Consider the following 24,551-nt stretch of genomic DNA (forward strand, 5'->3'; position numbering starts at 1 on the left):
CACAGACACAGTTCATCATCCCCTTGAAAACTGATTCCATAACATGCACAGACACAGTTCATCATCCCCTTGAAAACTGATTTCATAACATGCACAGACACAGTTCATCATCCCCTTGAAAACTGATTCCATACCATGCACAGACACAGTCATCGTCCCCCTGAAAACTGATTCCGTAACATGCACAGACACAGTCATCATCCCCTTGGAAACTCATTCCATACCATGCACAGACACAGTTCATCATCCCCTTGAAAAAACTGATTCCATAACATGCACAGACACAGTCATCATCCCCTTAAAAACTGATTCCATGACATGCACAGACACAGTTCATCATCCCCTTGAAAACTCATTCCATACCAAGCATGGACACAGTTTATCATCCCCTTGAAAACTGATTCCATACCATGCACAGACACAGTCATCATCCCCTTGAAAACTAATTCCATACCATGCACAGACACAATTCATCATCCCCTTGAAAACTGAATCCATAACATGCACAGACACAGTTCAGCATCCCCTTGAAAACTCATTCCATACCATACACAGACACAGTTCATCATCCCCTTGAAAACTCATTCCATACCATGTACAGACACAGTTCATCATCCCCTTGAAAACTCAGTCCATACCATGCACAGACACAGTTCATCATCCCCTTGAAAACTCATTCCATACCATGCATGGACAAAGTTCAAATACAAGAAAGAAACTGTGTTGTGTTGTGAAGCAAAATATTTCACTAAACAAAGCCATTCCAAGTTTGATGTCTTATTCCGATTCCACACAATACACTGTTTTAAGTTTTTGAGAAAACAGCCAGTCCAGAACAAATTCTGGATGAACAAATGCTACATGACATGATGACTCCCCACAAAAGTATCAGTGATACTTCACCTTGGTTGGGTAGACTTCTTTGGAGACATACCAGGGCTCAACTGTCTGCATCACCTGAGCAAACATGGCGCTGAAATACGACACAGTACATAACTTCAGGTAGACAACATGATTTCATTTTTTATTTCTATAATTGAAGGCGAAGTATTTAAATTACCAAACAAGATGTGCAACTCAGTTTCAATAATAATTGTTCCTTTAACCCTTTCCCACTTAGAAGCACAGTGAAAATTTCTATGTGCAAACAGCATAAAACCAGAACAGCCTGCAAGCAACTCAGTCTGTTCAGGTTTTATGCTGTTTGCTGCTCATCAGTATCTAAATGTTGGAATTGAAGCCTTAAACACTTGAATCTAGTTAGAAAGGTCTTAAATTAAATATAACTTTCTAAGGGACTACAAATGTGTCAAAATACGTATCTAAGGTGGTAACATGAGTATATGACAAGTGCTTAATAAGGCTGTCTGTATTTGCACCTTAAAACTTAACACACATTTGTATCAACATCTGATTCAAAGGTACACATGTGTGAGAAATGCCCCAGTAAAAGTACTATGCACCCTTTGATCCACTCAACTGTCTTCAAAAGCTTTCTCTGCTTTGTTGTGAAGTATTATGTTGTTTTTTTTCTGTATAAATATGCTATATAACACAAAGAAAATGCAAAAATTGAAGCTATTGTATCTTAAGTTTACAAAAAATAATTGATCAAGTAGTATACGTTAGATATTTTTGCTCAGAAACATTAACATTAAACTCATTAACATTTAGGATAAAGTAAATCATTTCATTGTTTTGTATAATTGTATTCAATTTTGTTCATGAATGAATTACACCAGTTTATTCAGGTCCATGTGCATTCGATTTATCTAAACAAACATTTGACATAACAGCATGTTTAATTTGGGGAGCTACAAAAGGACTTTCATACATTAAGGCTTTGTAATGTTGTTCTTTGTAGTGTTCTTTGATATCTATATGGATTAATTGTGGTATAATTTTTTAGTCTTTTGATGATGTTTTAATAAAAATTTGTTATTGACATTGAACTACAAACCACACATATTGTGCCACATATCTTCACAAGATGACAACAATGTGACAAAGTGATGGAGGAAGCAACAGGATGCCTTGGTCAATTTAGAATTCAGAAAATGCTAACACAGATAGAGCCAAATTCGTCACAAAAAAGTTCAATTACACTTCAGCAAAAAATATATGATCCTTGTTTTAGAAGAACTGGTTTAATTGCATGGACACTTTTCACTTTTATGGATTTTTTTGTTTAAAAGAATTATCTTCTTTACAAAAATCCAGTTAAGCCAGAAAAAGTCGTCCCTGATTACCCTTGCAGACTGCTAATCTGGGATGACTCTTAACCCATATGCTTTAACCCTTTCTCGAAAAGTGAAAATGGCTATGTTCAAACAGCATAAAACAAGAACAGCCTGTAAGTCTGTTCAGGTTTTATGCTGTTTGCTGCTCATCAGTATCGGAGGGTTGGAAATGAAGCCTTTAAAACTTGAATCTAGTTAGAAAGATCTTAAATGAAATTTAACTTTCAAAGTGACTACAAAGCGTATAAAAACGTATCTTAGGGGTAAAGGATTAAGCCCTGTTTTCCCAGAACGATGCGCAATGTTACTCAATGCCAGTCAAGTTACTCACTATGCGTCATGCTCCAAATACTTGGGGTCCAACACACACCTGATCCTCTCACTGAAAAAGAAATGGTTTGATTTAAAAAAACTATGAACAAAAAATTGAACAAAAAATGTGTCATCTTTGACAATCTGTGTACAAGGGTTAAAGGAAATAATTTAAGTCATTTAGGACACTTTGATTTAATAGAAGCAATACAGTTGTAAACTGGCAAACTAAATTGACACCTCGTGAACTCTGAAGCTTTTGTCAACGAATGGCGTTAAACAAAGCCATTCCACAATCATTTGAATAGAGCAATAATGCTGTTTAATTCATAGTAACAGAGAAATTAACACTATAAAGTATTTCAAATGTTGAAAAAATATGTTGATAAATAAGAGTATAACTGTGAAATGTCTATTTAACAGTATAAAGTATATCAGTTGTATTAAAACTATTTTGGAATATAAGAGTATACTGGTGAAATAAGAAAATAATTATACAGTGTATAGTGTTAGCTAGTGTGTATATTAATCAAATTATGTTTACAGTTGTACCCATAACACGGCACCAGAATAATATACAAGGGTTAACCCCACCAATACTTGCATGCTGCTTTATTACATTATTATGGTATTCACACAAAATCTAGCCTTGTTGCAGCTAATTTACTGACTAATAAATGCAAAATACACTTCAGTTAAACAAGCCAACCATTGGTTGCAATTATTATCTCGGTCAAAACATAGTTAGGGTAATTATCTTGGTCAACACATAGCTTGGGGTATTATCTTGGTCAAGAAGTAGCTTGGAGTCATTGTCCACATGAAGCTGAGGTAAACAAATCAATTGGAGTTATTGTAATTGTCAACAAGTTGCTTGGGGATATTATCTCTGTCAACAAGTTGCTTGGGGTTATTATCTCCGTCAACAAATCAATTGGAGTTATTATAATTGTCAACAAGTTGCTTGGGGTTATTATCTCTGTCAACAAGTAGCTTCGTGTTATTATCTCGATCAACACATAGTTTAAGGTAATTATCTCCATCAACAAGAAGCATGGAGGTATTATCACTGTCAGCAAGTAGCTTCGTGTTATTATCTCAGTCAACAAGTTGATTGGATTATTATAATTGTCAACAAGTCAACAGAGATCGCCATGGCGTAGTGGATATGGTGACCGCTTAGCGATCGGGTGGTCACGGGTTCGATCACCACTGTGGGAGCGTTCTTTGGATCTCCCCCATAGACACCAAGTACTGGTTCTAGTCCCAGGAAACGGACTTGAGAGCATTTCAAATAAGTCTTAGGCTTTCTATGCAATCAAGCTTAAATAAATAGGTTTAAACTAACAAGTAGCTAGGGGTTACAGTGCCCCAGCTAAGCTGCGTATCTGCGTCTTTCACCCTATTAAAATGTTTAAAAACGCATAGAAATACAATATCATGCGTATTGAAAACGCAACCAATTTGACTTTTACGCAAATTCCTAAAATTCGATGCGTACGATACAATAGCTCCAATTGAAAATTAATTAATTCTTTGCTCATTTTCGGTATATCCTCTTTGCAATCATTATAGTAATGCGACGTCTGGATGAAGGAGCAGGAAAACAGTCAAAGCTATTCAAACGCTCTGTGGACTAGATTTCATAGTTAATTACAGCATCTGACCAAACTATTTACGACATACATGCGTTTTCAATCTGATTTAATCCACATTGTGCATGTATTTGTAAAACGTCTGTACTTTCAGTTTCTATAACAATGCAAAATAAAAATGTCTAAGAGAGGTCAAAAGACGTCCGCGATTGTTGCGCCAAAAAATCAATAGATCGCAAACTTTTTTAACCAAGAAAGCAAGAGCCATTAAGTGACAAATCATACATGTTATCAATTTTTTTAAGTTTAAAATTTATATTATGGACAGTTTCAAGAATTAAAGATGTAATGAAACATCAGTTCATTAAAGTGAATTATAATAGTTTATAGTTTTATTGAATCAATACAAGTGTGCAGCTTCAACAGAAGTACATGTAATCTGAATCTGAATGGATACGTTGAAGTGACGAAGATTGGCTTTTATTCAACGGGGAAAGCAGCAATGATTTTAAGGTATGAATTTTTGTAACTCATTTCACCCTATTTCAAGACCGAAATCACCCACTTTTTTTTAATCAATGGGTGAAAACCCTATTTCCCAAATAATTATCTGGGGCACTGGGGTTATTATCTCCATCAACAAGTACCTTGGAGTAATTATTGCCATCAAGAAGTATCTGCGTGTTATTGTCTCCACGGAGTTAATCAGAAGCTTAGGGTTATCTCCCTGCATTTTGGGTTCTTGGTTATGTATAAGTGACACATTACACTAACTATGAATCAATTATAAACTATATTGAATTACTGTACACCAGCTTTATAAAGAGCATAAAACACATCTACAAAGCTGCTATTCCCTCTGTTATGCATATTTAACCTAAAACTGACATGGCAGTGCCATAGTGGATGAAGTGTCTACCTATCAAATAAAAGGTCCCCGGCTTGATCCCCACTCTAAACGTGCTTATCTAAGATACCAATTACTCATGACACAGACTAAACCTATTCTCATTAAAACCAATGTTTTCCATGCAATCAAGCTAAAATATAATTTAAAAACAAGAGCACCGCCTTGCGGGTGCAGATCGCTCATCTATTTTCTTTTTAAAGGTGAAGGGACTCTCATTTTCAATCACAAAGGAGGGAGGGGTGGAGTGAAGAGCGGTGCATTGTGTGGGGGTGTGGACATTTATTACATTTTCTTCCAAAAATGCGAAAAAAAGGAAAAAAGGAAAAAAAAATCGGGGGGGGGGGGGGGGGGGGGGGGGGTGGTAATTTGTGAGATGATCTTAAAAAAAAAAAAAAAAAAAAAATAGGGGGGGGGGGGATTCGGGTGGGGGGAGGGGGGGGGGGGGTGGGGGGGGGATTCTTGGGTGCGATGGTTGGGCGGTATTTAAAACATAAATTAATCAAAATAAATAGTTTTGTTTTTTAACCGTTTAAAAAAAAAATTGGGGAGGGGGTGGGGTGGGGGGGGGGGTATAGTGTGAGGGTGTGGTGGTCATTTGTGAGATGATCTTAAAAAAAAAAAAAAAAAAAAATAGGGGGGGGGGTTGGGGGGGGGGGGGCACGGGCAATGGTTTGGGTGGAGTCTATTGTGGTATGTCAGGTAAGAGTAGTTTTGTCAAAGTATCAATCAAATCTAATCATAAATAAAGAAGTTATGGCAATTTTAGAGAAATTTAATAATTTGACCTTGAGAGTCAAGGTCATTCAAAGGTCAAGGTAAAATTCAACTTGCCAGGTACAGTAACCTCATGATAGCATGAAAGTATTTGAAGTTTGAAAGCAATAGCCTTGATACTTAAGAAGTAAAGTGGATCGAAACACAAAATTTAACCATATATTCAAAGTTACTAAGTCAAAAAAGGGCCATAATTCCGTAAAAATGACATCCAGAGTTATGCAACTTGTCCTTTTACTGTACCCTTATGATAGTTTGCGAGTGTTCCAAGTATGATAGCAATATCTATGATACTTGAGGGGTAAAGTGGACCAAAACACAAAACTTAACCAAACTTTAAATTTTCTAAGTATAAAGGGCCCATAATTCCGTCCAAATGCCAGTCAGAGTTACATAACTTTGCCTGCACAGTCCCCTTACGGTAGTTAGTAAGTGTTGCAAGTATGAAAGCAATAGCTTTGATACTTAAGGAATAAAATGGACCTTAACACAAAACTTAACCAAAATTTTCAATTTTCTAAGTATAAAAAGGGCACATAATTCTGTCAAAATGCACGCCAGAGTTATCTAACTTTGCGTGCCCAGTCCCCTCATGATAGTAAGTAAGTGTACCAAGTTTGAATGCAATAGCATTGATACTTTCTGAAAAAAGTGGACCTAAATGCAAAACTTAACCAAAATTTTTAATTTTCTAAGTATAAAAAGGGCACATAATTCAGTCAAAATGCATGCCAGAGTTATCTAACTTTGCCTGTCCAGTCCCCTCATGATAGTAAGTAAGTGTACCAAGTTTGAATGCAATAGCATTGATACTTTCTGAGAAAAGTGGACCTAAACGCAAAACTTAACCGGACGCCGACGCCGACGCCAATGTGATGACAATAGCTCATAATTTTTTTTCAAAAAATAGATGAGCTAAAATAAGTTTTAAATAAAATCTGTATAAATAAGCAAATAGAAACAAAGCTGTGTGTCACAATAATGCAAATCCTGTCACCCAATCTTACCGCGAGGAAGGCTCTATCTCCCTGTTAAAAGACAGCACAAGCTATAATACTATAAATGAAGGTCTGAACATTGAGTGATTTTCCCAAAATAGATTTCTATCCTACAGCAATTTTGCTGTATAATGCCTAAGATGCTAAGGCAACACAAAGCATTTGCTGGAAAAGCAAACAGCAACATGTGATGCATCAGAAGTGAGAGCTATTTCAATGCAGGCAGGCAATGTTGGCCATTGGTAGCATAATTGGCAAATTTCCCTTGAGAGCATTCTCCATTAGACATTAGACCTCAATGAAACCTGTGTGCTTTCCTTTATTGGATGATTTGTCATGTTGAAGTTAGAATGCAGACAAAACTGTAATCACCCACAAATACCAATAAAAGAGAAATGCACATCACAGCCAAATGATAGATTAACCCTTTTCCTCTTAGATACGTATTTTCACGCATTTGTAGAGCCTAAGAAAGTTATATTTAATATCAGACCCTCTTACTATATTCAAGTTTTTAAGGCTTCATCTCTAAACCTCAGATACTGATAAGCAGCAAACAGCATAAAACCTGAACACTGCGACTGCGAGTTACTCACAGTCTGTTCTGGTTCTATGCTGTTTGCACATAGCTATTTCCACTTTGGATCTGAGTGGGAAAGGGTTTAAATTGCACAAATACAGTAATTATCAAAGAACCCTCACAGTATTTTAGTTTGTCACAAAACATTACAATGGCTTAGATCACTTGCCAATTTGATTTGCCCTATACTTGTTAGCAAGTATTTGTCAGACAGCAGTATTTATTGGCGTTCGATTTATTTGGTGTATTTCACAGCTTTAACACAACTTGCTTATTGACATTCTGACACACCTTTATTTTTTTTAAATTGACAGCAGAAAATAATTCACTAAAAGGCAAATATTTTTGTAAAAAAATGCATTTTTAACAAAGTTGGTCGCAATAACATGTGACCTCCACGCTGGGGCTATTAATCGCACAAACATGTGTTAAAGAAATCCTTTCAATGAAACCGAACATGTGCACTTGAGATTTTTGTTCCTCTCCTACAATTTAGCATATCTCAAATATTTTTCAACCTCTTATTTTACCAAACACTGATGTGGTTAAAATTATTGATTTTTTTACATTTAAACTTGACAAACTTGGTTGTATACAAATATACGAATTCCTAGCAAAATGCACCTAGTTAACATTTTAATGAAATCGAAACAAATCTCATTTAACATTATACCCTGGTTGATATTCTTGTTTGAACAACTATTTACAAACAAGAAACCGTAGGAGACGGGTGATGCTCCCCAAAGTTTTTTTTGGTCACAATATTGCACTTTATATTCAGATAAAAGGAAACGTCTTGAGGGCACAGTAGTTGGGGGGACAATAATTTTTTATAGATAATTTCAAATGGCCATAACTCTGTGAAAAATCATCCGACCAGAACCCGCTGATAATATGCACATCTCCTCTTGGTCGTGAAGCTTCCCATAATGTTTCATTGAATTCTGGTCATTAGTTGCTAAGAAATAGCCCAGACAAGAATTGCACTATATGTACAGTAAATGGAAAATTTCAAAGCGCAATAACTCTGTGAAAAATCATCCGACCAGAACCCACTGATAATATGCACATCTCCTCTTGGTAGTGAAGCTTCCCATAAAGTTTCATTGAATTCTGGTCATTAGTTGCTGAGAAATAGCCCAGACAAAAATTGTGCACGGACGGACAGACGGACAGACGAACGGACGGACAGACGAAGCGGCGACTATATGCTTCCCCCAAAATAAATTTTGGGGGAGCATAATAAATATGTTTATTTATAGATTGTTGTTTGCACTGATATTGTAAACAAATTATAACTATATTAACATGCGCAGAAGACGACATATTGCACCACCAGATTATGTTGATATTTACATCATTTAAACTCTGATTTGTTTCCAATTACTCGAATTACAAAAATGTTTGAAAAATACCCCTGTACAGTGGAACTTACCTCCTTTTTACGCATGCCTACATCAAACAAATGTTTTGTTTTCATTCGCTTATAGATGACGCACAAAGGATGTATCTGTCAAATTTTCATGCCGTATATGTTATTTTTAAGGAATTTATTCTGCAAAAAAAACCTATATTTCATCCAAGAAATACTCGCTAACCAGTAAAAGATTTAAATTCAACAACAATGTTAAAACAACATGAATGATGATGCATAAATCAAATAAAATGACCAAAAATAAGAAAAGGATAATAACTCAAAAAGAAGAGATGAGTGAGTTATTGTTATTGTATTGTGCACTTTCTTATTATGATTTATATCAATGTGCACAGTTTTATTTAAATACCTTTATCAGTGCTCACTCTGGCCTTCAGAAAATAATAGCCATATTTTTTTTCCTTAAAAAAATAATAGCCAAAACATATGCGGACTTTTTCGCAAAACGGTACTGAAGGCAAAAAGAAAGAAAAAACCATGAATCTCATTTTATCTATGTTTTATTAAATGTATATCTATTGATTTAAGTTATAATATATATATATATACTCAAAAACAAGCATAATATCAGTGTGTCATTTTCTTATAAAATATTATCATGGCTTTGCAATAAAGAATACAATCAATGTTGTGGGTGTGACTTAACAAACCAGATCTCAGCTACAGTTACATACACATAAGAATTAAGGGCAGAGGCCCCAACCCACCCAGAGCACTAATTATACTATTTTTTATAGTTTTTCCAATTGCAATTTTTGGTGAATACTCGAAATATTATAAACCACACCTTCCGTATCATGGCATGTGTATTCGTCATTCTATTTTTGCTGTTATGAACTTCGAAAATAAATCATAATGGACGAAAAAAATACAGTATCCGAAAACGGTAATCCGAAAAATTGTACGCGTTTTGCACATAAAATATGCATAATATAAAATATTAATATGCATAATCTAAAATGTGCATATTGTTCGAATACTTTATTTCTTAATACGGCGTTTGCCATCGGCCGCAATATTGTAGGCAGAGGCCAATATCAATTGTAAATGATTTATTCCAAAAATAACACTTTCGCAATGCCGATCATGTTTACATCAATTAACGTCACAGCGCGTGAGTTAAAATACACCACCTTAGTGTAATTTCAAACACGTGTTTCGTTAAAATTAGCTGACCATGGCATATGCCGGGTCCCTTTGAATTGGGAAAACCAGGTAACCTGGTTAAAAATTGGAATCATGTTAAAGCAGACGACAAACATCGGTAATTACGGGGATAATTAGTTGATGGCGATTAAATAATTATTTCATCAAGCAATGTTCAACGTAATCTAATTGCAGAATAAACGGCGTGCAAAACAAAACCAGCCAACAATATTAGCGGCGATTTTCAATAATGACTATTAAATAATAATTGGCGAAAAATTAACAAAGATCTAACAGTTACCGATAATTGGTAAAGCACAGGGAGATTAAAGACGTTTTTTCCGAAATATATCACTGCTGTCGGACACTGATTGAGAAAAATGCTCTAGGCCACAATGTCGCAGAAGTTATTGACGCGTGTATGACAATACACAGGGTCGAGTGTGTACACAGGTAATCTCGTTATCGATTTTTCCTGCTTGATGGCCCGATTTGCAGGCGTTTCGCAATCGCCGGACAACATTTAGTGGCAATTTGTTTTTTTATGTAGGCGGATAAAATAATCGCCATTTTTTCTAGACAATTTTAAGAAATAATAGCCAGTTTGATAAAATAATCGCCATTGGCGATAATGTCTGGCAGCAGCGTGAGCACTGTTTATAATGCATTTTGCATTGACCATTCCAACCCAGTGAACACACTATTAACCCATTGCATGCTGGGAAATTTGTTGTCTGCTAAAATGTCGTCTGCTGAATTTCTAAAATTCGCATTTTCTTCCATTTTTTTCAAAGAATACTATTAGAATAGCAAACAGTTTGGATCCTGATGAGACGCCACGTTCTGTGGCGTCTCATCTGGATCCAAACTGTTTGCAAAGGCCTTAAAAATTCGGTTCCCGCATTATAAGGATTAATCCTTTTATGTTTATAATTGTTTTCTTCTATTAGTGAATAAGAACAAGAATTCTCTCCCAATATAGTAGCTGTAATTTCACAGTTTGCTATATGTACTCTATAATTACATGCATGTACACGTCCATTTCAATCCCTTCAAAGCAATTTTTACCTTCTTTATAAATTACTGGAAAATGGCACTTTTCAAATAAGAAAAAACCCACAAATTTCCCAATATTGCTGTCAAAAAAATCCCAATTGAAGGTTTTAAAAATAAAATAAAATACAAATTTAAGTAAAATGCAACATTTAATTAGTTTCCCTATGCAGCTATATGGCTTGAACCTAAGTAAATATAATATTGACAACTTGACAACACTTAGTTATCAATTTTAAAGTTTTTGGGAGCAAAATTAAAAAACAGCAAATTCCCAACATGAAGACTTCACAACGCGAATTTTCCCAATTTCAGGTTTTTTCGCACTAATTTTTCCCAATTGGGCTGGTACCAGTACTTTTTCCAATTGGGCAATAAAATTGTTGCTTCAATACTTCTTGAGTTATGATTGGCAGAAGAAGCTAGACAGACTGACAGACCAACACAAGGACAGACTATTTTATAGTTATCATTCACCCGTTGGGGGTATAACAACTGTTGAAATAAAACATAAAATCTAAACATTTTAACTGACTCAGTAGCAGAGGTAAGTAGAAGGTTTGGTAATCATCTTGATGGAATTCAAACAAAAAGTACTTCCCTTAGCTAGTTAACTTCAAATTGATTGAATAAGGAGAAAACATTCAAAGCAATAGATATATATAACGAGCAAAATTTTAAGCATGGGTTTAATTGCTTATAAGGTTCACTTACTCTAGCGACTCCATCTCAGAAGCATGCAGGAAAGCCTGGTGGTCGCAGTGCAGCACAAAAATCATCGGCGCGAGTAACTCGTGCATACCCTGGCGAATAGAGAAATCAAATTTTATACTAAACACAACAAATGGTAAATAATATAAAATAAATTACTATTTTCAACCAATATTAAATATAATGTGAGTTATTATACTGTCTTGTGATTAATTTAATAAAATAAAAAAATAAAAGAGATAAAATAATCATCCTCCAGTTTCTTTATATCATCTGAAATGTTTGAGTTACAAAGCAGAAATCATTCTCTTACACTTCTTAATTTTTGGAAATGGGCATTTCTTGTCTTGTGTGTAAAAAAATTACTTTTAAATGATTCAATCCTTTTGCTTTGCTGTAAAACATTTATTAATATAATTAGGAATTTAAAACCTAAATAAATTTGCATGTTAACCAAAACTTGTAATGTTAAACACTTAAAGTTTCAATATAAAAGTACAACAATAAACTACCACTATACATCCTTAGTCCACAACAAACAAAACCATATACACATTAATTTCCATGGCATTTACGGACTATCTAACACAAACTGCACAATTAAGCATGCACCAACCCCCTGAATATCTGCTTGAAAAATTTATTGTTGATAGCAAAACAGATTATCATTCCATCATTCATAACAAAATCTGGATCAAAAGACATTTTCTTTAAATTCATTTAATAAATGCTCTGTGGAGAATTAATTACAGGAAATATCGCTATATTTGCTCAGTGTGGGATACTTTTTTTTTATTTTGTGATTTGAAATATAAAGTTAAATTCTTACTTTTTTTAGTTGTATATAATTGTCCAAATTCTTTAATTTACCAACAATTTTGATAATAATTAATAAATATCAAAATTATATCAATTTATAAGTTATACTTTTTAAGTATGGTCCTTCATCATACATTATATAAAAAAAAAACACACCATAATTAGTCACAGTGAATGCACTCATCTTGCTTTTCACTCTGTCCAGGCCCTACACCACAATGCATTTTAGAATTTTACCTCACCATCAAACGTGCATAATTAAAATTGAAACAAACCATCTGATAATTTTGGTGCATTTGAACATTGTTGACAACAGAAAACTCACTGGTACTGTGATATTATTTTATTTATTAAGTGGTTACGAGAGAAAAATGTAAATTAAGTTTATAAATTAAAGACCTTAACCACTCGCCAAAGCTTAAGGCTTAGGTTTTCTAAGCCTTGTTAAATACACCTGTCTGTATTCAACACAAACCTGGGGAAAGAAAATATCAGATAACTAGAATTGGGCCAGCTAGCTAGCCCCAAAATTAAAATCTATGGCAAATTTTAATTCCCAAATAACATGTCACTTCAATGATTATTTCTGAACACAATTAAAACATTACATAGAAAATAAAACAAACTTAAAACTACTTTGAAAATATAACAAGAGATGTGTTTGTCAGAAACACAATGCCCCCTATTGCCCCGCTTTGAAGCCATATATTTGACCTTTGACCTTGAAGGATGACCTTGACATTTTACCACTCAAAATGTGCAGCTCCATGAGATACACATGCATGACAAATATCAAGTTGCTATCGTCAATAATGCAAAAATTATTGCAAAACTTTAACCAAGGTTAAAGTTTTGGGACACACACCATGAATGAATGACAGACAGACAGGCCAAAAACAATATACCCCCGATCTTTCCATCCGGGGGCATAAAAAGGTAATGTGTTTTATCATGCAAATATAAATGGTCTACTTTTACTGACAAAATCTAACAAGTTATTTCCCCTGAAATCAAAACAAATATCATTCAGTTATTCGTTGAGTAAAAACATTTGAGAAAAAAAGACCCTTATCACACCATATGCAGCCAGCATAGCCTGCATGACTTTATAGCAGACACAATAACCCCTGGTCTGAAGCTTTGCTGGGCGCATATGACATAAGACCCATTTTTGCATGACCAAACAATATACAATACTGCAAATTAGCTTAGGTTTTTCATAAGACGACAGGAATTTCAATAGTTTTTGAAAACCAGGGGTCAAATGACCCTTTGCTTGAAATTTTCAGAGGTAAAATGAACTTTTCAGAGGTCAAAATACTTAAAACTGGATATTTTGTTTATAGAATATTATTTGATTAATCTACAAATATTGCTATGGATAACTGTTAGTAAATCTTGCTAAACTAAAAGCCAACTTTTTGTATTATAAAACATAAATTTTATGTCAGTTTCATGGTAACATTTACATCAAAATGATGCAAAAATGATAATTGTCAAACGTGACAAATTGCAAAATGCTTGTATCAAAAAGAAATGTGTTTGTCAGAAACACTATGTCCCCTTCTGCGCCGCTTTGACTTTTTTTTACCTTTGACCTTGAAGGATGACCTTGACCTTTCACCACTCAAAATGTGCAGCTCCATGAGATACACATGCATGCCAAATATCAAGTTGCTATCTTCAATATTGCAAAAGTTATTGCAAATGTTAAAGTTGGCGCAAACCAACCAACAGACCAACAGACCAACCAACAGACAGGGCAAAAACAATATGTCCCCCATCACTATAGTGGTGGGGGACATAAAAAGCAGGATTCTGCTTCAATTGATATCCCTGAGACAGGATTTATTATACTGCATATTGAAGCGTTATTTTACCGACCTGGCGATATGAGAGTTCCGGGTGATCTCGTGCGTAACAAAAGAGAATATTAATCATCATCTCACGTACACCATCGTCCCGATAAAACTGGATCTCAGGAAAACTACAACAATGCAACACAACAAAACATACAAGGCATGCACCGCACACAGTATCCCTCCATTATTTGAAGTCTTCTCTATGGTATCATACAGGGACTTGATGTCTGTTGTATATATTATTTATTGCTGGTGTTTGTGCTTTGCTTCAGAGGATTTTTTATATGTCCCGGGCTTTTTTTCCTTCTTACGTACGGGCCCTAAGGAACCTTCTCCCTAGAGAGGACCCTTCCCCATAGAGAATTTCTTAAAAATGATGCAATTTTCCCAAAATTTCAAGCTTACTTTATGAAATTTTTTCCTCTTTCTTAGTTTTTGTCGATATTTTGTTTCCTAAAAATAAAAATGGAAGGCCAGAACCTTTCCCAAAATCAAGACAAGAGGGACAAGAGGGCCCTAGTTCGCTCACCTGAGAGGAGTCGATTAATTCAATCACCTGAGAGGAGTTGGTTTATTCAATCTTTACCATATGTCAAACTTTACCTAGATATTGTCCAGACAAGCATCCTGGTCAAGTTTCATCATTATTGAACCAAAACTCTGGCATATGGAGTGTTTTTGTTTGTGTAAGATTTGACCTGGTTACCTATATTTTGAGTTGACCCCCCTTACCAAACATCAAAATTTGCTTACAAAAATAAATGTTATGACCAAGATTCATAAAATCTGAAACAAAATTGTGACCTCTAGAGTGTTTACAAGGATTTTGTATAATATAATGAAAATTTGAACAGCCTAAGGGCAATAATTATGGCATTAATTAATTGATTTTGCTCATTATCAGACTTGACAGAGATCTTTTAGCAACTTTGATAAGGAATGCTTGAGAAATGTGAATGATAGAGTGTTTACATTCAATGTGGATGAACAGACAGCGGACAAAGACCAATCTTAAAACCTCACCTGAGCAATCAGGTGAGCTAAAGTGTGTTTCACTGATCTGAGCAATTTTCCAACTTGTCAGAGAAATCAATTAAAACAATGTATTGACTAAGTTTCAGGATGATAAGGCAAAAATGTGACTTCTAAAGTGTTCGATCACAAGGTATCTCTCTAGTCACATAAGGAAAACTGCCCCACACCCTTGGCGGCCATGTTTTTTTTACCGATCGGGACCATTTGCGAACTCATCTGAGATATATATAAAACCAATCTTTTCACCAAGTTTCATGATGATTGGGCAAATTATTAGAGTTCTAGTGTTCACAAGCTTTTTTTACTATATAAATATAAGAAAACTGCCCCCCCCAGCAGCTATGTTATTCAACTGACCGGAACCATTTTCAAACTCAACTCCTGTATCAACGACACAAATGTTCTGACCAAATTTCATGTAAATAGGAAGACGGCCCCGCCCACTGGCGGCCATGTTTTTCAACGGACCGGAAACACTTTTGAACTCAACCAACATATCATTAAGGCAAACATTTTTACACAGTTACATGAAGATTGGGCATGAGACTTCTACAGTGTTTACAAGGTTTTTATTTTTCTGACCTAGTGACCTAGTTTTTGACCCAGCATGACCCAGTTTTGAACTCCATTGAGATATCATTGGGACAAATCTTCTGACGAAGTTTCATAAAGATCGGACAATAAATGTGGCCTCTAGAGTGTTTACGAACAAATGTGGACGGACGACAGACAGACGGACTACGGAGAAAGACCGGTCATACAAGCTCACCTGAGCAATCAGGTGAGCTAAAAAAAAGCACTAATGTCTGAGAATGTGATCCATACTTGTAAGGATGTTAAGGCATGTCCACTCATGTGGGTTTTTTAAGGGTGGGGCATGTAAGGGAGTATCCATATTGCTGGGGAAGGGTGGGTCATGTAAGGGAGTATCCATATTGCTGGGGAAGGGTGGGTCATGTAAGGGAGTATCCATATTGCTGGGGAAGGGTGGGTCATGTAAGGGAGTATCCATATTGCTGGGGAAGGGTGGGTCATGTAAGGGAGTATCCATATTGCTGGGGAAGGGTGGGTCATGTAAGGGAGTATCCATATTGCTGGGGAAGGGTGGGTCATGTAAGGGAGTATCCATATTGCTGGGGAAGGGTGGGTCATGTAAGGGAGTATCCATATTGCTCGGGAAGGGTGGGTCATGTAAGGGAGTATCCATATTGCTGGGGAAGGGACGGTCATGTAAGGGAGTATCCATATTGCTGGGGAAGGGAATGTTCTCAGTATTTGGCACCTACTGCTGAATGTCTGCAGTGCTAATTTTGTCAGAAGATATTTTTGCAGGGACGGGAATGAGTGGAAATATCTTCATAAAGATAATAAACCAACAAATGCAAAATGTCATCTGCATTTATCAATTAATGCAATGCAATCAATTTTGTCATCATTTCAAGTCATACAAATCTGACATCATTTTGCATTATTTATTTCTTTAAAAATAATTATTTCATTTGATTCTAAAAAACAAGCCAGATCCCTTCAGGCCACACTGGGATATTACTAGAGAAGCGTTCTGAGAAATCTGGATTTAATGCATGTGCATAAAGTGTCGTCCCAGATTAGCCTGTGCAGTCCGCTTTTATGGTATTTTTCGTTTAAAGGGAGTCTCTTTTACACAAAAATCCAGTTAAGGCGGAAAGTGTCGTCCCTGATTAGCATGTGCAGACTGCAGAGGCTAATCAGGGACGATACGTTACACACATGCATTAAGCCCAGTTTTCTCAGAACACGACTCACTATATTGGAGATATGAAATTTCACACCTAGTTTGACTTAATTTTTTACACCACAAATAATTATGAATTGCTGATAACAAAAACATGCCGCTGGCCCTCTAGATGCAACAATAAAATTATTGTAAACCAGCTAGTGTTCATTTGAAACCATCGAATACTTAGCAACAGCTGCAACTGTAGATTGCCGTTACTTGTCAATACTTGGAGTTTGCAAACAGTAGCAGCTTATTTCAAAACATGCAAGTTTAATGAATATCATTCATCTATACACTAGTGTGAGGTTTGTCAGTGTTTCCCATGGGGGCTTCAAGTAACATTTTTCTAGTTTTTTTGTTCAATTTTTTATTCTTATTTTTACCTTTCAAAACATACACATAGGAAAGTAGGCACCTGACTAAAAAGTGGGTACTTTTGCATACAATTGGAAACAAAACATTTTTTATTAAAATAAAAAGGTCTGTAGGTTTACGGGGATTTGTTTTTCATTAAAAGCCAAAAGAACTACATAAGCAAAGAACTACATACAAATGTTTGTCTACAACAGAAAGTGACAACAAAAGCATGCTATCAAATGCATGTACAACATACAGTGTTTTTTTTGTTTAAAATCAAGGCCGGTATCCGGCCCCATTCCCAATGGAAAAAAGTATACATTTTTCCCAAATAGGGACTAAAAATTAATAATTTAAGGTTTCCAAAAAAATTTTTTTTTTTTTTGATCAACATTTTGTTAATCTCCCAATAAGCTTTACAAGTTACAATTTAATAAATTTAATATTTAAAACCCTTGAATTGTCTTTTTTGAAGGATTTGTTAGCAAAAAAACAACAACAATAATTTCTGAATTTTGCTCAAAACGCATCGATTTTTCCCAATCCAAATGGACCCAGCCCCATTCCAAAAAAGGTGAAAAAAAAACACTGACATAAAGATTCCGTGTCTAAGGCACCTGTCTGTATGAGACTTCTGGGTTTAGTTTTGCGTATATGAACAGAATGTCCACCATCAGATTGCGGAGCTGGTTAGACTGGAAGAACTCTATACGAGGGTACCTGCATAGGGGTAAATACGTCCGTCAAATGAGAATTAATTCTTTACTATCGACTATAAGATTTAGCGTGAAACTGAATCTGCTGAACAGTTCTAAATCAGATAAACCAGTTTAACAACTCTTTTTATTTGGAAACAAACACAATTCAGATCTTAAACTCATGTTAAAGAAGTCTCAACAGGGTAGCAAAGAAAATTCTGAATTAATACTCTCCCTTATTTTGCTAATTTTTTTCCCCTTTTACCTGATGGGCTTTGTCAATTTTTTTTTTTCAAGACCAAAGTTACTTCTATTACCATTTTTAAGATTCTTAGCTTCTAATCATTTAGCAAATTTCAAAATTAGATCATAATTTTGCTCAGAAATTTCTAGTTTCTCCATCTTGTGATGTGGGCATTTATTCCAGGCTCTAATAAAGGCTATTCAACAGAATACAAAATGTACTTCAACTTTGAGCAGTGATTCGCCATTTATTCAAACTTGTTTTTCGTATAGGGTTTCATTAAAAGCCTTATACAAGTTGTCATTAATAGAACACCACATTTGATCCGTGTCATGCGAAAATGGGTGTTATGTTATATGAGGCGAGCGGAGCTCCAGTCCAGCCTCCACACCCAGACAGCTAATGAGACCACATAACCATGCAAGATTTTATGGCAGAGAGGGTAGTTCTAGACCAAACTGCACAATTGCGCAGGCTGGTTTGGAGCTACGCTGGCCGCATATGGCATAAGACATGTTTTCAACACCCATGACTCGCCTCATCTATAACAGGCTACACAAATAACCACAGTGTTGAAAGATTACATGTCATCAAAACCAAAAAAACAAAACAAATCTGAACACAGTAAATTTCAATAATTTTATATTGCGTAAACATACAATTATCGTTATATAGGATTTGCTGATACTTGAAAGTATTGAGAAGATTTTTTTCTGAAAATGGCATGTATTAAATCACAAAGAGTATAACAATACTGTTTGAACCCTTCCAACCACAACACAAGTGCACTTCAATATTTAAAGCGTAAACAAACAGCTTACGTTCTTATGACATCCTGTTTAATGGTCAGCCTCAACTCATTGTCAAGGAAGAAACGATTCCAAGGACTCTGTAATGACAAAGCATGTTTATATCATTCTAACCCTTTCCCACTCAGAGGCAAAGTGAAAATGGCTTTGTGCTTACAGCATCAAACCAGAACAGCCTGCGAGTAACTCACAGTCTGTTCAGGATTTATGCTGTTTGCTACTCATAAGTATTTAAGGGTCGTAAATGAAGCCGTATAAATTTGAATGTCGTAAGAAAAGTAAAAAAAACAAAACTTTCTGAAGGACTACAAATGCGTCAAAATATGTATCTAAGTGGTAAAGGGTTGATATATTACTTGCTTAGTTTTCTATACTAAAAGAACACAAGTATTGGTGTTAAACTACCCATAAAACACGACAAAAATAAGCTCCTAATCTTGAATTCATAGTCAAACATAATTCGAATTGCCATACCAAAAATATTTGTGAGAATGATTTGATAGAATCAAAATCATTTAAGCATAATCATTGTTTGAAAGCAAATTAACACATCAAGTGGTTTATTTCCTATGTAACCTAACTGCAAAATGTTTGTTATTGCCTGGTTAACAATGAAGTATCATAAAACAAGACTATTGCCAAGCAATATATGTCCCCTACCGGCTCCACCATTGTCAGAAATTTCCACCATTGCCATTATATATAGCAACCAGAATTTTTTACGTAGGAATAAAATGAAATGACATGCATAATGTCCATAGTATCATATATCAATGTTTCAAGTTTCATGAAAAAATATGAAGAACTTTTCAAGTTATCGCAGGATCCAGAAAAGTGTGACAGACAGACTGACTGACTGACAGACAGAGCGCAAACCATAAGTCCCCTCCGGTGAAACTGGTAGGGGAAAACAATGTTACAATGAAGTATCATAAAACAATTTTACTCGCAGGCTGTTCTGGTTTTATGCTGGTTGCAAAAGCCATTTTCACTTTGCTTCTGATTGGGAAAGGGTTAAGTGCATTCATGCAGTCTAATCAGGGGCCAATAAATGTATTGGCTAAAGGTTGCTGGTAGTTATGTGGAAATGATGTCCGCCTAGCAATCGATTTGTCGCAGTCTGTTCAGGTTATGTAAATGGTTAAGCAAAACATGGCCTATTTATGAGAGAGTTCCCAAAACCCCTACCCACCTCATCCTCTTGTGATAAAGGGTTGTTAAATGAGAGATCCACTGTATCCACTGCTTTTCTGGGGTTCACTATCAGCTGAAAAAGATTTAAATCCATGTATCATACAATCTGTTGATTAGATAAGCTTCTCTTATGTACCAGACCAGATTTTTTGCTATAAAGATTATCTCAGACTACAATTAGAGTGTCAGTAATGAAATTCGCCACTCCGAAAATTCGTTGCAAGTTGTTACTATGGTGATCGGCAGCAAAACCCCTGGTATGAGACTGAAATATGTGGTTCTTCAACTCCAGCTTTAAATTAATTACAATGTTATAACACAGCATTTTTCTTTTTAAACAGCGTTGGGCTTAAATGATCATTATTACATTTGAGCCTTGTTCTGAGAAAACTGGACTTAATGCATGTGCGTACATCCCAGGGGACGACACTTTCCGCCTCAACTTGATTTTCAGTAAGGAGGGACTTCCTTGAAACTAAAAATACCATAAAAGTGGAAAGTGTCGTCACTGATAAGCCTCAGCCAGTGCAGACTGCACAGGCTAATTTGGGATGACACTTTACGCACATGCATTAAGCCCAGCTTTCTCAGAACACGGCACATTTGTTTCCTGGGAAAAACCAGTACTCGTCTCGTTGAAGATCCCAGAACGCTACCTGAGCAGAGATTGAACACTGAACCTCGGGATGCAAGGCGTACAATATGGTTGCAAGGTTTACACCATAATTGATTATACCATTGCAGCGTTGTTTTTTTTCATTCAAAATCGGGTCCCTTAATCGGCCCAATTCCCAATTGAAAAAAGTATATATATTTTTCCCAAATGGGAGCTTAGAATTCCAAATGGAAGGTATTTGTTTTTAGATCTCAATATTTTGTTCACCTCCCGTCCATTTAAGTTCAAGCTTAGTAAATATAATACTGAAACAAGGGCTGTTTGTAAAACATGCATGCCCCCCTATATGGGCTGTGAGTTGTAGTGAGAGCTCTTGTGTGAACTCAGGTTTTGTCACTGTGAATTTGACATTTGACCTAGTGACTTTGGAATCTGTAGGGGTTAAGTTATAGAGATATAAGAATAACACATAATAGAAGTATAAAAACCTGAAAATCAATAGGGGTCATCTGCGAGTCACGATCAATGTACATATGAAGTGTTACCATCCGAAAATCATTTTACTACTTTGGGTCACCGTGACCTTGACCTTTGACCTTGTGACCTGAAAATCAATAGGGGTCATCTGCGAATCACGATCAATCTACCTATGAAGATTCATGATCCTAGGCATATGCGTTCTTGAATTATCATCTGAAAATCATTTTACTATTTCGGGTCACCGTGACCTTGACCTTTGACCTAGTGACATCAAAATCAATAGGGGTCATCTGCGAGTCATGATCAATCTACCCATGAAGTTTCATGATCCTAGGCGTATGCGTTCTTGAGTTACCATCCGGAAACCATTTTACTATTTCGGGTCACAGTGACCTTGACCTTTGACCTAGTAACCTCAAAATCAATAGGGGTCATCTGCAAGTCATGATCAATGTACCTATGAAGTTTCATGATCCTAGGCCCAAGCGTTCTTGAGTTATCCTCTGACAACCACCTGGTGGACGGACCGACCGACAGACAGACCCATTTTACTATTTCGGGTCACCGTGACCTTGACCTTTGACTTAGTGACCTCAAAATCAATAGGGGTCATCTGCGAGTCATGATCAATCTACCCGTGAAGTTTCATGATCCTAGGCGTATGCGTTCTTGAGTTATCATCCGGAAACCATTTTACTATTTCGGGTCACCGTGACCTTGACCTTTGACCTAGTGACCTCAAAATCAATAGGGGTCATCTGCAAGTCATGATCAATGTACCTATGAACTTTCATGATCCTAGGCCCAAGCGTTCTTGAGTTATCGTCTGACAACCACCTGGTGGACCGACCGACCAACCGACCGACCGACATGAGCAAAGCAATATACCCCCTCTTCTTCGAAGGGGGGCATAAATATGTGTTTTCTCAATTTTAAAGCATTTTGTAGCAAAACAACAACACTAATTTCCCAAGTTTAGTCAAAACACTGCAATTTCCCAATCCAAAGGGACCCAAAATGGCGAAAAAACCACTGCACTGCAATGTATGCGCACCTTGTCTTTAAGTTCCATGTATTTCTGCCTCATGTGCCGCGTCCTGTTCAACCACTGGGTGGACTCCTCTGGTAACACTTCCAGGAACAACTGCAGACACACGCATGGATAGAACATTCGTTACTTATGTGCTCAGTTATTTTAAAAGCCCATACACAGTCAAAATTAACTAATTTTTCATACAATATTTTGAAAAAGTAAAGTTAACACATAAACAAGAGCTGTCAGAAGACAGCGCGCTCGACTTTTCGATTGCTTGACAGTATAACGTAAGCCATCATGGGGATATTGTTCATATTCAATATGGTCAAGGTAATTGTAATATAGTCATATTCTAACTGTAAGAGGACCATAATTGAAACATATTGATTGCTTATGTTTTAAAGAAGTTGTAGACAATTCTGAGTTCAGGTATTTTTTCCACAATCTGTTGAACATTTGTAAAGACATAAAACAAACGAATAAGATTATATTTCAAGATTGATAGCATGATAGCAATAGCTTGGGTTGGATGGTTGGACGGTCTTTCAAAAATAAAATAATAAAAATAATTATTTATGTTTTTTTACTATGTTTAAAACCCCCCACAAGAGATGTGTTTTTCAGAAACACAATGCCCCCTAATGTGACGCTTTGATTTTTTTTTAACCTTTGACCTTGAAGGATAACCTTGACCTTTCACCACTCAAAATGTGCAGCTGCATGAGATACACATGCATGCCAAATATCAAGTTGCTATCATCAATATTGCTAAAGTTATGACCAAGGTTTAAGTTTGTGACACATACAATTACAGACCCATACATGTACAATGACAGACAGACAGACAGACAGACGGACGGGCGGGCGGCAGACAGACAGAAGGACAGACAGACCAAAAACAATAATCCCCTCATCATTCGATCCGGGGGCATAAACAAAAGTTGTTTTAACAAACCTTAAATATTAAGGAAACAAGTAAAACAGAGAAAAATGAGCGAAAAAATTAGCCCCCAAAATGTATGTGTTTTATTGTATATTAACTAAAAACTGAAATTGTTCTCTAAATATATTAAATTAAATTATATTATAGCAATCATTTGTTCAATTCTATTGGCTATCAACCTTCTCTGCATTCAACCCTTTCCCACTGAGAATCAAAGTGAAAATGGCAATGTGCAAACACCATAAAACCAGAACAGCCTGCGAGTAACTTGCAGCCTGTTCAGGTTTTATGCTGTTTGCTGCTCATCAGTATCTAAGGGTTGGAAATGAAGTCACTCAAACTTGAATATATTTACCCTTTCCCCAATAAGAAGCAAAGTGAAAATGGATTTTGCGACCAGCATAAAACCAGAACAGCCTATGAGTAACTCACAGTCTGTTCAGGTTTTATGCTGTTTGCTGCTCATCATTAACTAAGGGTTGGAAATGAAGCCTTTACAACTTGAATTTAGTGAGAAAGGAATTAAATTAAATGTAACTTTCTGAGGGACTACAAATGCATCAAAATACGTAAAGTGGTAAAGAGTTGACACTTTCTGTCATTAAGCTTAAACAAGGACAAAATATACTTTCAATTTATTTGAGCAAAACTAATTATACAATCAATAACACTCAGATAATACTAACAATTCTGTTCAAATATCTGATAATGGATTAAAAACATTGCTGTTGTAATTCAAATCCTGCTATATGTGCCAAGAGTTCAAATTACAAGTTAAACAGATAATTTCTTGCTTAGTATTAGTATGAAAGTTGCTGTATAAGCATTAAATTTTGAAGTAAACATGTTATTTTCAAGCAGTCAGATATCCTGGGGGAAATGAAACAGATCCATCATTAATTAATGACTTTTTTAGCTGTAAAAATTATTGACTTGCACTATAAA

General features: G+C 35.8%; 2 protein-coding genes across 9 annotated transcripts in view; one reads left to right on the forward strand and one right to left on the reverse strand.

Moving 5' to 3' along the window:
* LOC127859396 (membrane progestin receptor gamma-like) overlaps positions 1-24,551 on the forward strand; it is a 418,822-nt gene that overhangs the window by 76,105 nt on the left and 318,166 nt on the right. Inside the window, exon 3 of one of the 5 annotated variants that reach the window (XR_008039351.1) lies at positions 23,890-23,905. The exons of 2 other annotated variants lie outside the window; for them this stretch is intronic. The gene's annotated coding sequence lies outside the window, so the exon portion shown is untranslated. Of the gene's footprint in view, positions 1-1,192; positions 1,209-2,367; positions 2,384-23,889; positions 23,906-24,551 lie in introns of those variants that run through there. 2 more of the 5 variants (XR_008039350.1, XR_008039349.1) reach the window with 2 other exon arrangements.
* LOC127859391 (TBC1 domain family member 5-like) overlaps positions 1-24,551 on the reverse strand; it is a 76,055-nt gene that overhangs the window by 20,091 nt on the left and 31,413 nt on the right. Inside the window, exons 5-12 of one of the 4 annotated variants that reach the window (XM_052396746.1) lie at positions 22,682-22,771; positions 20,530-20,604; positions 19,350-19,417; positions 14,458-14,560; positions 11,758-11,846; positions 6,839-6,859; positions 2,572-2,622; positions 904-973 (exon numbers count right to left, since the gene is read on the reverse strand). In XM_052396746.1, the coding sequence (XP_052252706.1) occupies positions 904-973; positions 2,572-2,622; positions 6,839-6,859; positions 11,758-11,846; positions 14,458-14,560; positions 19,350-19,417; positions 20,530-20,604; positions 22,682-22,771 (567 nt within the window). Of the gene's footprint in view, positions 1-903; positions 974-2,571; positions 2,623-6,838; positions 6,860-11,757; positions 11,847-14,457; positions 14,561-18,203; positions 18,307-19,349; positions 19,418-20,529; positions 20,605-22,681; positions 22,772-24,551 lie in introns of all 4 variants that reach the window. The other 3 variants (XM_052396747.1, XM_052396749.1, XM_052396748.1) reach the window with 3 other exon arrangements.

The sequence above is a fragment of the Dreissena polymorpha genome, chromosome 15 (assembly GCF_020536995.1).
Source record: "Dreissena polymorpha isolate Duluth1 chromosome 15, UMN_Dpol_1.0, whole genome shotgun sequence".
NCBI classification, from domain to species: domain Eukaryota; kingdom Metazoa; phylum Mollusca; class Bivalvia; order Myida; family Dreissenidae; genus Dreissena; species Dreissena polymorpha.